At 44.4% G+C, this 13,629-nt stretch overlaps 1 protein-coding gene across 1 annotated transcript in view; it reads left to right on the top strand.

Moving 5' to 3' along the window:
• The window catches only part of LOC116977417 (atrial natriuretic peptide receptor 2-like), a 56,634-nt gene that overhangs the window by 12,294 nt on the left and 30,711 nt on the right, over positions 1–13,629 (top strand). Inside the window, exons 8-14 of the mRNA XM_033027846.1 lie at positions 2,242–2,387; positions 4,175–4,247; positions 4,336–4,480; positions 5,662–5,748; positions 9,217–9,360; positions 10,354–10,475; positions 12,804–12,945. Of these exons, the coding sequence (XP_032883737.1) occupies positions 2,242–2,387; positions 4,175–4,247; positions 4,336–4,480; positions 5,662–5,748; positions 9,217–9,360; positions 10,354–10,475; positions 12,804–12,945 (859 nt within the window). The remainder of the gene's footprint in view (positions 1–2,241; positions 2,388–4,174; positions 4,248–4,335; positions 4,481–5,661; positions 5,749–9,216; positions 9,361–10,353; positions 10,476–12,803; positions 12,946–13,629) is intronic.

Raw genomic sequence — 13,629 nt, forward strand, 5'->3', positions numbered from 1 at the left:
CTTGTAAGTGGAAGTTTTATCTTAGACACACCTGCACTTGCACTTGCACTTGCACTTGCACACATACACACACAATTATACACACATGCACATACACACGCACGCACGCACACACAAAAACACACATGCATTTCCACTAGTGGATGAGTCCAGGACCAGAGGGCACAGACTCAGAATAAAAAGACGTACCTTTAGAATGGAGACGAGGAGGACTTTCTTTAGTCAGAGGGTAGTGAGTGTGTGGAATTCATTGCCACAGATGGTGGAGGCCAAATCATTGTGTATTTTAAAAAGCGAGATTGATAGCTTCTTGATTAGTAAGGGCATCAAAGGTTATGAAGAGAAGACAGGAGATTGGGGCTGAGAGGGAAAACTAATCATTATTGTATCATTGTGTTAAACCTCCTCTGAACCCTCTCCAAGCCTTCATATCCTCCCTGCAATGGGGCGGTCAGAACTGTATGCAATATTCCAAATATTCCTATAACCAAAGTTTTATAGAGCTGCACCATGACTTCATTGACATCATTGGTGACCTTCAGATTATTTTTGATCGGACTTTACTGCCTTTGCCTTGCACTAAATGGTATTCCCTTATCACGTATGAATGAATGAATGAATTAATAAGTTTATTGGCCAAGTATTCACATACAAGGAATTTGCCTTGGTGCTCCACTCGCAAGTAACAACACGACATATAGTAAACCATTAAGGATAAAACATAAAACATTAAGAATAAAACATTATAGTTTAAACATGTGAATTTAATAAAATACCAGAGCAAAAGGAGACTACAGACCTTTGGTTATCGAGTAGAGCCAGTGCTTGTGGAGAAAAAGCTGTTTTTATGGCTGGTTGTGGCGGCTGACAGTCCGGAGTCGCCTTCCAGAGGTAAGTGATTCAAAGAGTTTGTGGCCAGGGTGAGAGGGGTCAGAGATGATCTTGCCAGCTCGCTTCCTGGCCCTTGCAGTGTACAGCTCCACAATGTAGGGAAGGTTGCAGCCAACAACCTTCTCAACTGATCGAACGAATCGCTGCAGCCTCTGGATGTCGTTCTTGGTGGCTGAGCCAAACCAGACCATGATGGAGAAGGTGAGGACAGACTCTATGATGGCAGTATAGAATTGGACCATCATTGCCTATGGCAGATAGCGTTACCTCAGCTGTCGCATGAAGTACATCCTCTGTTGGGGAGAAAATAGGAGTAGGCCATTCAGCACTTTGAGCCAGCACTGCCATTCAATATGCTATTGAGGGAGTGCAGCATAGGTTCACACGGTTAATTCCCGGGATGGCAGGACTGTCAAATGCTGAGAGAATGAAGCAGCTGGGCTTGTACACTCTGGAGATTAAAAGGATTAGAGGGTATCTTATTGAAATATAAGATTGTTAAGGGTTTGGACACGCTGGAGGCAGGAAACATGTTCCCGATGTTGGGGGAGTCCAGAACCAGGGGCCACAGTTTAAGAATAAGGGGTAAGCCATTTAGAACGGAGACGAGGAAAACTTTTTCTCACAAAGAGTTGTGAGTCTGTGGAATTCTCTGTCTCAGAGGGCGGTGGAGGTAGGTTCTCTGGATGCTTTCAAGAGAGAGCTGGATAGGGCTCTTAAAGATAGCGAGTCGGGGGATATGGGGAAAAGGCGCTGACTGGGGATGATCAGCCATGATCACATTGAATGGCGGTGCTGGCTCGAAGGGCCGAATGGCCTACTCCTGCACCTTTTGTCTATTGTCTATTGTTTATTGTCTAATATGATCATGGCCGATCATCCAAAATCAGTACCTTGTTCCTGCTTTTGCCCTATATCCCTTGATGCTGTTAGCTCTAAGAGCTGTATCTAACTCTCTCTTGAATATATCCAGTGAATTGGCCTCCACTGCCTTCTGTGGCAGAGAATTCCACAGATTCACAACTCTCCGGGTGAAAATGTTTTTCCTCATCTCAGTCCTAAATGGCCTGCCCCTTATTCTTAAACTGTGACCCCTGGTTCTGAACTCCACCAACATTGGGAAATGTTTTCATGCATCTAGCCTAACTCTGCACTGTAAATGGCTTGAATGTAATTATGTATTGTCTTTCAGCTGACAGGTTAACACGCAACATAATCTTTCCACTGTACCTCGGTACAAGTGACAATAAACTAAACTGAACTGAGCTTCTTGTCGGTGTTGGTGAAGGGGGAGTGGGTCTCCAAGGGGCAGATTGTAACCTGTGTTTTCTGTTTCCCATTTGACCTCAGTGTGCGATGATGGTGTATGTGACGTGGATGAGCGGTGTGACACTTGCCCGGCTGACTGTGGACCGTGCCCCATGACCATCGGCATCAAAGCTGCCATCGGCCTCCCAATTGCCCTCTTCAGCACTGGGTTCATCCTCACAGTGGTGGTAGGTGGACTCCATCCCCCGACCCACTCTTCAGTCAATCACTGGCTCAGTGATGAGATCGTTGACCTCTTGTCTAGAAAGGAACTGCAGATGCTGGTTTACACCGAAGAAGGACACAAAATTCTGGAGTAACTCACCGGGACAGGCAGCATCTCTGGAGAGAAGGAATGGGTAACGGATTCGGGTCGAGACTCTTCTTCAGACTGAGAGTCAGGGGAGATGGAGACACAGGGATAAGGAAGAGTAAGGCATTGAAAGCGAGATATCAAAGGGGATGTAGTTCAAGGAAAATGTAGAATAGATCATTGTTAGCTGGGAGATGGTGACAACGAAGCATACAGAGATAAAATGTAATCAGGGGAACAGTCATTCTGGTCGGAGAACTAGGAAGGGGAAGGGATAGAGGGAGAAGGAAAACAAGGGTTACTTGAAGTTAGAGAACTTGACTTCTTTTTTGTGATCTTTTTATTTTATGTTCTATTGAGTGACGAGTTTACAAACCTGAAGATCAGCATAAAAAGCTGGTCAGGCAGCATCGCTGGAGAAAAGAAATAAGCAATGTCCTCAGTCTGATGAAGGGTTTTGGCCAAAAACGTCACCAATTCCTTTTCTCCAGAGATGCTGCCTGATCCACCGAGTTATTTCAGTGTTTTGTGACTATTTTTGGTTTGGTTAAATCAGCATCTGTGGTTCCTTTCCTATACATGTTTGCAAACCTATAGTGTTGCTGCAAGTGCAAATTTCATTGTTCTGTTTCGGTACTTAAGACTATAAAATACTCGAGTTGACTTGAGCTGCCTGAGGTGATCATTGAGTTATAGAATCATAGATTCATACAACACAAAAACAGACCCTTCGGCTCATCTCGTCCATGCCGACCAAGATATTCCATCCCATCTACCCAAGTATGGTCCATATTTCACTAAACATTTCCTATCCATGTACCTGTCCAAATGTATTTTCAATTCTGTTATAGCACCTGCCACAACTATCTCCTCTGGCACCTTGTTCTATACACCCACCATTATTTGTGTCAAAAAGTTACCCCTCATATTCCTACTAAATCCTATGTCCTCTGGTTCTCGATTCCCCTTCTCTGGGCAAGAGATACTGTGCGTCATTCCGATCTATTCCTCTCATGATTTTATACACCTCTATAAAATCAGTCCTCATGCTCCTGGGCTCCAAGGAATAGTGTCCCAGCCTACTCAACCACTCCGTATAGCTCAGACCCTTGAGTCTTGGAAACATCCTTGTAAATCTTCTCTGTATCATTTCCAGCTTGACAACATCTTTCCAATAACATGGTGCCCAGAACTGAACACAATACACTAAACGTGGCCTAACCAAAGTCTTATATGACTGCAACATGACCTCCCAACTTCTATACGCAATACTCTGACTGATGAAGGCCAATGTCCCAAAAGCCTTTTTGACCATCCCATCTACCTGTGATGCCACCTTCAGGAACTATGTACCTGCACTCCTAGATTCCACTGCTCTACTCTGCTCCCCAGAGCCCAGCCTGTATAGGTCCTGCCCATGCTAGACTTCCAAAAATGCAACACCTCCAAAACTCTGCTTTTATGTCCTATGATCTTATGGTCTGATGAACTGGTTGAGCAATATTTTTTTGTTTCCTCTGGGTATGTGAGTACTCAGGAAAATGACAATAAAGATATACTGATACTGAACTGCACTTTTCGGACAAATGTATCTCAATGAGCCCCTTGGCGATTATCCCTTTACCCCGTTCTTCTCAACTCTGCGAATGCCTGTGCTTTCAGTGGCTGCAATACCAGAAGCGGAAGATGCTGTGGGATGAGAGCTGGATCATCAACCTGAAGGAGATCAGCACAGGTACCTGAGCCCATTCACAATGCCTCACATACGTTCTCCACTTGTGTTCCCCCTTTTCTCACCTCATGTCCCAACCGTCCCATTTCAGGCAGCAAGTTCCCTCCGGGAATCGGCAGTACCGTGACCATCCAACAAGCCAACGGCACCTCCGTCCCAAGTCTCCATGACGACTCGGCCAGTGGATACATTGACAGCCCAGACAACAAGCAGGGCTTCATACAAAGCGGAATCTAGTAAGTCCAGCCTCTGGTTTTAATGCAAGGTGCACATTTTATTGAACCTTATTTTGGTTTATTAATGTTATCTATTGTGTACAGTTGTGCTATGTTGTTATGCTGCTACAAGAAAGAAAATCATTGATCCATTTTGATACCTATGATGATTAAACACTCTTGACTTGACTCTTGACAATATGGGCAATCATGATTCAGTCTCCACATGTGTAAGTTAAACACACGTGGAATATCTGTGGAATTATTTCCAGTAGAAGGCTGTGGAAACGATCAATGGATATTAATAAGGCAGAGATGGATACTTGAGGTTACCTTGATTAGTATGAGGATATGGCAGGAGAATTGGGTTGAGGGAAAGATAGATCAGCCATGATTGAATGTCGATGGGTCGATAGACTCGATGGGTCTCCTCGCTCTCCCCCCCTCCCCCCCTTCTCCCCTTCTCCCTCTCCCCTATGAATTCCCTCACCCTCTCGCACTAGTCTGGGATTGCCTTAATCCAAAAGTTGGATGGTTATGTAGCGCCATTTACTGGTGCCCTCCCCAATTCTCAATTTACTCAATAGCTAGTTAGTTAGATAACCATGTAGCTGGGTAACCTGCTAGCCAGATAGCTAGATAGGTAGATTGATAAGGCAAGGCAAGGCAAGGCAACTTTATTTATATAGCACATTTCATACACGAGGCAGACGCAAAGTGCTTCACATAAAAACATGTCATACAATAAATGAAATAATAAAATGAAATAAAATAGAAGAACTAAAAGAAAAGAAAAGCAAAATTAAAAATGCATTATAAAAAGTGCAAAAGTTAAAAGTGCAATGTAGTTAAGATTTAGCTGAAAGCTAAAGTAAACATAAAAGTTTTCAGTCTTTTTTAAAAGTGGTCAAAGTTGAGGCAAGTCTTAACTAACTAAGATCTTAACTAGATCTTAACTAGATCGATAGCTATAGATCTAGATTGTTGATGGTTAGTTGGATTGCTAATCAGCAGGTTAGATAGCCTGGTTGTTTGTTAGCTAGATCAACAGTTCTATGTGGTAGTGTACTGTCTCTCTCTCACTTGAAAGAGTGAACTAGATAGATCTTGCGAACTAGATCTTGCAAACTAGATCTTGCGAACTAGATGCAATTAACAGAGGGCCAATAAACCTACATCTTTGGTGTTTCTCTTTCTTCTAGTGACGGTCGGACAGTGGCCATCAAAAGGATACGGAAGAAAACCTTTACCCTCTCAAAGATCGTCCGCAAGGAAGTGAAGCAAGTGAGGTATGGCACACACCAGGGAATTTAGCAATCCTTCAGATTCCTATTAAATATTTTCCCCTACACCTTGAACCTATGTCTTCTGGTTGTCGATTACCCTACTCTGGGCAAAAGTCACTGTGCATCTACCCGATCTATTCGTCTCCTGATTTTGTATACTACTATAAGATCTCCCCTCATCCTCCTGCGCTCCACGGAATAGAGACCCAGCCTACTCAACCTCTCCCTATAGTTCACACCCTCTAGTCCTGGCAACATCCTCGTATGCCTTTTCTGAACCCTTTCAAGCTTCACAATTTCTTTCCTATAACTTTTCAAAAGTCTTTTTGACCTTATGTATCTGCGACTCGACCTTCAAGGAACCATGCACCTGTACTAGATCCCTCTGTTCTACAACACGACCCAGAGGGCTACCATTTATATTTGACGTCCCAAAATGCAACACCTCACACTTTTCTGTATTAAAATTTATCAACTATTGCTCCACCCACCTGGCAAATCAGTCCTGATCCTGCTGCAATTGTTCATAACCATCTTCACTATCTGCAAAACCACTAACTTGTGTATCATCAGCAAACTTGCTAATCTTGCCCTGTGTGTTCTCATCCAAATCATTGATGTAGATGACAAACAGTAATGGGCCCAGCACTGAACCCTGAGGCACACCACTAGTCACAGGCATCCAGTCCGACATGCAACGTTCCACCACTACCCTCTGCTTCCTTCCATGGAGCCAATTTGCTATCCATTCAGCTATCTCTGCTTGGATTCAATGCGATCTAACCTTCCAGAGCAGCCTACCATGCAGAACCTTGTTGAACGCCTTACTGAAGTCCATGTACACAACGTCTACAGCTCTGCCCTCATCAACCTTTTTGGTCATGTCTTCAAAAAAATCAATCAGATTTGTGACACACGACTTCCCACGTACAAAACCATGCTGACTATCCCTAATCAGCCATTGCCCATCCAAATGTCTGTATAACCTAGCCCTCAGTATACTCTCCAGTAACTTCCCAACTACAGATGTTAAGCTCACCGCCTATAGTTCCCAGCATTTTCCCTGCAGCCCTTCTTGAAAAGAGGCATAATATTTGCCACCCTCCAGCACCGCTCCTGTATTTAAGGATGACTCGTAAATGTCAACCAGTGATCCCACAATTTCCTCTCTAGTTTCCCGCAATGTCCTCGGATATATCTGATCAGGCCCTGGAGATTTGTCTACCTTCAAACATGACAGTGCCTTTAGTATTTATTTGACGGTAACACTGACTGCTCTCAAGGCACTTCCATTGACTGCCCAAAATTCTTCCGTCCTACTGTCTTTCTCCTTGGTAAATACAGAGGAGAAATACTTATTTAGGACCTTGCCCATCTCCTGTGGCTCCTCACAGATGTGACCACTTTGATTCCTGAGAGGTCCCACTCTCTCTCTAGTTACCCTTTACCCCCTTACGTATTTATAAAATCTTTTGGGATTGTCCTTAATGCTACCCGCCAGAGCTATCTCCTGGTCCCTTTTTGCCCATTCTGAATTCCTTTTTCAATAAACTCCTTAGTTCCTGAAACTCCTCCAGGGATGCACTTGATCCCAGCTGCCTATACCTGTCCATGCTTCCTCCTTGTTTTTGACTAACGTCTCAATTTCCTTCATCTGCCAAGCTTCCTTAAATTTGCATGCTTTGCCCTTCACTCTAACGGGGATGTACAACTCCTGACTTTCTTCAGTACACTCTTAAAAACATCCCACTTGGCTGATGTTCCTTTCCCCTCAAATAACCTGCTCCAGTCTACTTGAGTGAGACTTTCTCTCATACCCTTTAGTTGACTTTACCCCAGTTGAGCATTTGAACACGTGGACCCTCTCCATCTCTATCCATAATTGCACCCCATCTAAACCCTTCACACTATGTTTTTCCCAGTCTATATTGGGATAGTTGAAATCCAAGTTCAAGTTCAAGTTACATTTATTGTCACATGCACCAATCGGTACCGTGAGATTTGAGTTGCCATCCAGTTGCCATACGAATAAAAAGAACACAATACACGATAGAGTTTAACATAAACATCCCCATGTTTCCCACCGTGAGGGAAGGCAATAAAGTTCAGTCAATCCTCAACTACAACAATCTTATTTGAAATGCAGCTGTCTGCAATCTCCTGGCACATTTGTTTCCCGTTGACTATTCAGGGGTCTGTAGTACACCCCCAACAATTGATCATCCCTTTCTTGTTCCTCAGCTCCACCCATATAGCCTCACTAGCTAAACTGTCCATAATGTCACCTCTGAACATAGCCGTGACATCCTCCTTAACCAACAATGCAACGCCTCCTCCTCTTTTTTCCCTCACCCCTGTCTCGCCTGAAGCTCCCATACCCCGGAACTGAGTTGCTAGTCCTGTCCCTCTGTTAACCAGGTTTCAGTCATGGCTGCAACGTCCCAGTCGCTCGTACCTATCCATGCCCAAAGCTCATCTGCCTTACCCATCAGGCCCCTTGCATTAAAATACGTGTAGTTTAAACCAACCCTCCTTCCTCATTCTCCTATCGTCCACGAACCTTTCCCAAACCATACCATCCTCTAGCCTCTCACGTGCCTCTGGCCTGCACGAGATTCACCACCCCTGCCAATCTAAACCCTCATGTTGAAGAATACTTGAAGAATCTAGTTTTATTAATCTCTAAAAACTGTGTATGTTATCAACATTGATAGAATCTATCAAGACCATCGAGACTATCTCTCCCAGCTAAAACAGTTATTGAAAATAACTCTACATCCTCGTGCACTTTGATTTCTATTGTTTGAACATTGAAGCTTCTAAGCTTAACAGGTTCTTCCCAGTGGCCATCAGGCTCCTAACCCAGCCTACGATAGAGTCACAGAGTCATGCAGCATGGAAACAGGCCCCTCAGCCCAACTTGTTCAAACCAGAACCATGCTCCATCTCAGCACAGTCATGGCCGCTTGTATTTTGGTGGCACTATGTACTTCAGTTTGCTAGGAAATGGATGAAGAGCTGGAGGTGAGAAAAGACCAGGTCCATGGCCGGCAACAGATGACCTCAGGCAAGGTAAAGTGAATTAAACTAAAGTGTGCAGCAAAATGGTTGCTGAGTTTATGTTTGGTCTCGCTGATGTACAGGATCCACAGATGCTGCTCAATCTGCTGGGTGTTTCCTGCACTCTGTTTGCTTTGCACCATGACACGAGTTGTGATGAGGATGTAGGTCGGTTAATGGACCATGCGGGGCTCAGAACTCAAAGCTGCTCTGTGATAAATATTGCACATTCCATTTGTTGCTTGCACTGTTCTACTACTGCTATATACGTACTGTATCTGAGATGCTTATCTAAGATGTATCTAAATGCTTAGGTGCAGTGATACTTGTACTGAACTGTATATAAATGAATTTCACTGTACCTCGGCACATGTGACAAATTAAGTACCATACTATTTCTCATTGTTCCAGGGAGCTGGATCATCCAAACCTGTGCAAGTTTATTGGCGGCACCGTGGAGGTCCCCAACGTTACCATTGTCACCGAGTATTGTCCTAAAGGCAGCCTGTTTGATGTCCTCTACAACGATGACATTCCCTTGAACTGGGGGTTCAGGTAAAACCCTTCATCAACTTCTTCCCCTCATCAGTTCTTGAGTCAAGGGAGAAGAATTTGGCCATTCGACTGATCGAGTCGACTACGCCATTCAATCATGGCTGATCTATCATTCCCACTCAATCCCACAACCCCTCACCCTGCCTTCGCCCCATAACCTGAGACGACCTTACTAATCAAGAACCTGTCAAATTCTGCTTTAAAAATACCCAATGACTTGGCCTCCACAGCCATCTGAGGCAATGAATTCCACAGATTCACCACCCTCTGACTAATGACATTCCTCCTCATATCCTTTTTAAAGGTACATCCTATCATTTTGAGACTATGCACTCACATCCTAGACACTCCCACTAATGGAAACATATATCCTCTGTCTCCCTCTGTTTTTAGGCTTCTGATGGTCCTTCCATAAGCTAGGGTTCTGTTTGATTCACATATAGACCATTGCGAACTTTGGACTTTGTCTCTGGAACTGATGCGCTACAATACTGAGAGCTATATTCTGCACTCTGTATCTTCCACTTAGCTCTAACTGTGGTACTTGAGTTTGACAATTATATTTATGTATGGTATTGGTATGTCTGGTCTGTTTGGATAGCATGCAAAACAAAGCTTTCCACCGTGCCTCGGTACACATGACTATAATAAACCTAAACCTACACCAACATTACCTTCCCTCCAAGCCTCTACCTTATACTTCTCTTTCTCCTCAAAGTTCTCCTCAAAGTTCTCCTCATGGTGGGAAACTTGGACACTCTTTCCTACCCTCCCTCCCTCCACTCCTCACCCTCAACACACCTCTCGTCCACTATCCCCATCACCAATATCTCTTTCCCCTGAGACAACCTGTTGGTCCATCTCTTGCTCACATTGCTAAAGGCAACGTACGTGGTCTCAAGGCACAACGTTTATATAGGTGGGGGGGCTTTGAACAGCTTTCTCTCTCTGTTGATACTACTGTATGACTGTGCATCCTTATTATTGCTTCAGATTGTCCTTTGCCACTGATATTGCACGTGGCATGGCCTACCTTCACCACCACAAGATCTACCATGGGAGACTGCAGTCAACCAACTGTGTCATCGACGATCGATGGGTGTGCAAGATCGCAGGTAACCTCAGCGCGTATGTGTCCCTGGCATCTCACCGTCCTTACCACCTGGAGACATAGAGCAGAACAAACAAACCAACCTCCCTTCCATTGACCCCATCTGTATCTCACGCTGCCTCGGCAAGGCCAGCAGCATAATCAAGGACCAGTCTCACCCTGCCCACTCCCTCTTCTCCCCTCTCCAATCGGGCAAAAGGTATAGAAGTGTGAAAATGCACACCTCCAGATTCTGGGACAGTTTCTTCCCATCTGTTATCAGGCAACTGAACCATCCTACCAACAACTGGAGAGCAGTCCTGAACTACTATCTACCTCATTGGAGACCCCCGGACTATCTTTGATCAGACTTCACTGAAGTCCTTCTTGCACTAAACGTAATTCATGTTATTCCCTTTATCTTGTATCTGTACACTGTGGGTGGCTCGATTGTAATCATGTATTGTCTTTCCACTGACTGGTTAGTACGCAACAAAAGCTTTTAACTATACCTCGGTACATGTGACAATAACCTCAACTCAACTCAACTCAACCCAAAAGAAATGGTGCCTTTAGCCTACTTAATCCGTGCTGACCAAAGTTGGCAATTTGGTCTAACATGGAATAAAAAGGAACTGCTGATGCTGGTTTACACCAAAGATAGGCACAAAATGCTGGAGTATCTCAGCGGGTCAGGCAGCATCTCTGGGGGAAATGGATTGGTGACATTTCGGATCTGAAGAAGAGGTTCGACCGGAAACGTCGCCTATCTATGGTCTCCAGAGATGCTGTCTGACCTGCATCTAGTATTATGTGTCTATCTTTGGCAAATTGGGTCATTCCAATTTACCTGCTTTAAAAGGCCATCAATTATACCAGTGCCCAAGAAGAGTAAGGTGATGTGCCTCAATGACTATCGACCAGAGACACTAACATCTGTAGTGATGAAGTGTTTTGAGAGGTTGATTATGACGCATATCAACTCCTACCTCATCAAGAACCTCGACCCACTGCAGTTCGCTTACTGCCACAACAGATCAATGGTGGATGCAATCTCACTGGCTCGCCACTCCGCTCTGGACCACTTGGACAACAAAAACTCATATGTCAGGCTGTTATTCATTGACTACAGCTCGGCGTTTAAAACCATCATCCCCTCCAAGCTGGTTACCAAGCTGTCAGATCTGGGTCTCTGCGTATCCCTCTGCAATTGGATCCTCAACTTCCTTATCCACAGATCACAGTCTGTCTGTATTGGTGGAAATGTGTCATCCTCGATAACAATCAGCATGGTAGCACCTCAAGACTGCGTGCTCAGCCCCCTGCTGTACTCACTCTATACTCATGACTGTGTAGCCGGACATAGTGTGAACTACATCATCAAGTTCGCCGACGACACCACTGTTGTGGAACGAATCAGTGATGGTGATGAGTCAGAGTATAGAAGTGAGATCAACCAATTGACCAAATGGTGCCAGCACAATAACCTGGCTCTTAACACCAGCAAAACCAAGGAACTGATTGTGGACTTTGGAAGGGGTAGGATAGGGACCCACGATCCCGTTTATATCAACGGGACGATGGTGGAAAGGGTCAAGAACTTCAAATTCCTGGGCGTGCATATTTCCAAAGATCTTTCCTGGTCACAGCACACTGATGCAATTATAAAGAAAGCACATCAGCGCCTCTACTTCCTGAGAAGATTACAGAGAGTCAATATGCCAAAGAGGACTCTCTCGGACCTCAACAGGTGCACAGTAGAGAGCATGCTGACTGGTTGCATCGTGGCTTGGTTCAGCAACTCAAGTGTCCAGGAGCAGAAAAGAATGCAGAAAGTTGTGACCACTGCCCAGTCCATCATTGGCTCTGACCTCCCACCATCGAATAGATCTATTGCAGTCACTGCCTCAAAAAGGCGGCCAACTTCATCAAGGAGCCACACCTGGCCACACACTCATCTCTCTGCTGCCATCAGATAGAAGGTACAGGAGCCTGAAATCTGTTACATCCAGGTTCAGGAACAGCTCTTCCCCACAGCCATCAGGCTATTAAACTCATCATCAAACAAACTCTGAACTAAAACAGCCTATTGCACTTTATCTGTTTATTTATGTGTATATATATGGTCTATGCTGCATTGACACACTGAACTGTTCTGTATTTATGCTTACAATACTCTGTTGTGCAGCAGCAAGCAAGAATTTCATTGTCCTATCTGGGACACACTACAATAAACTCACTTGACGATATCCCTCCAACCCCTCTTTATCTGTATATCTGTGAAAATGTCCTTTAAACTTTATAGTTCACATCTGCCTTATCAACTCACGCGGTGATCTGTTTTTTTGTGTAGATCATGGGCTAGCAGTCTATAGGAGGGATGATTTCGAAGACTTGACCGATGCCTTTATTCCAAGAGCAAGCCGCATTCACTGTGCTCCCGAGGTGATTGCAGGGATCTCATCGAACATGTGCCCAACAGTGGATGTTTACAGGTGAGACCTCTGTAGCTTCAACTCCTTTTCCCATTGCAAAAACCAAAGTAGGCTGAAGAAAGCTGGAAGAGAGGTGAAGGTGGGACAAAGCTTGGCAAGTTATAGGTGGATATATGTGAGGGGGGAGGGGGGAGGGGGGGGGGGGGTATTGGTAGATTGGTGGAGTAAGCGTAGATGCTGAAAACATGAGATAAAAAATAAATACTGGAAACATTCAGAAGGCCAGGGAGCATCTTTAAAGAGAGAATCAGAAATGACGATACATCAAATTAGAAAATATTGGAGACACAAGAAACTACAGATGCAAAAAGCAAGAGTTTAGTTTTTAGTTTTTAGTTCAGTTTACTTTAGTTTTTAGTTCAATTTTGTTTAGTTTAGTTTAATTTAGTTTAGTTTAGTTTAATTTAATGGAACAGCATGGAAACAGGCCTCCAGCCTGCTGTCCACACCGACCATCAATCACAGTTCACTGTAGTCCTACATTATCCCACTTTCTGATCAACTTCCTACACACCAGGGGCAATTTACAGAGGGTCAATTAATCTGCAAACACACACGTCCTTGGGATTTGGGTGGAAACCAGAGCACATGGCAGAAACCCACTCGGCCACAGGGAGATCGTGCAAACTGCTCATGGACAACATTCAAGGTCAGGATCGAACTTGGGTCTGTGGCGCTGTGAGG

This window comes from Amblyraja radiata, chromosome 10 (assembly GCF_010909765.2).
Source record: "Amblyraja radiata isolate CabotCenter1 chromosome 10, sAmbRad1.1.pri, whole genome shotgun sequence".
Classification (NCBI taxonomy): Eukaryota; Metazoa; Chordata; class Chondrichthyes; order Rajiformes; family Rajidae; genus Amblyraja; species Amblyraja radiata.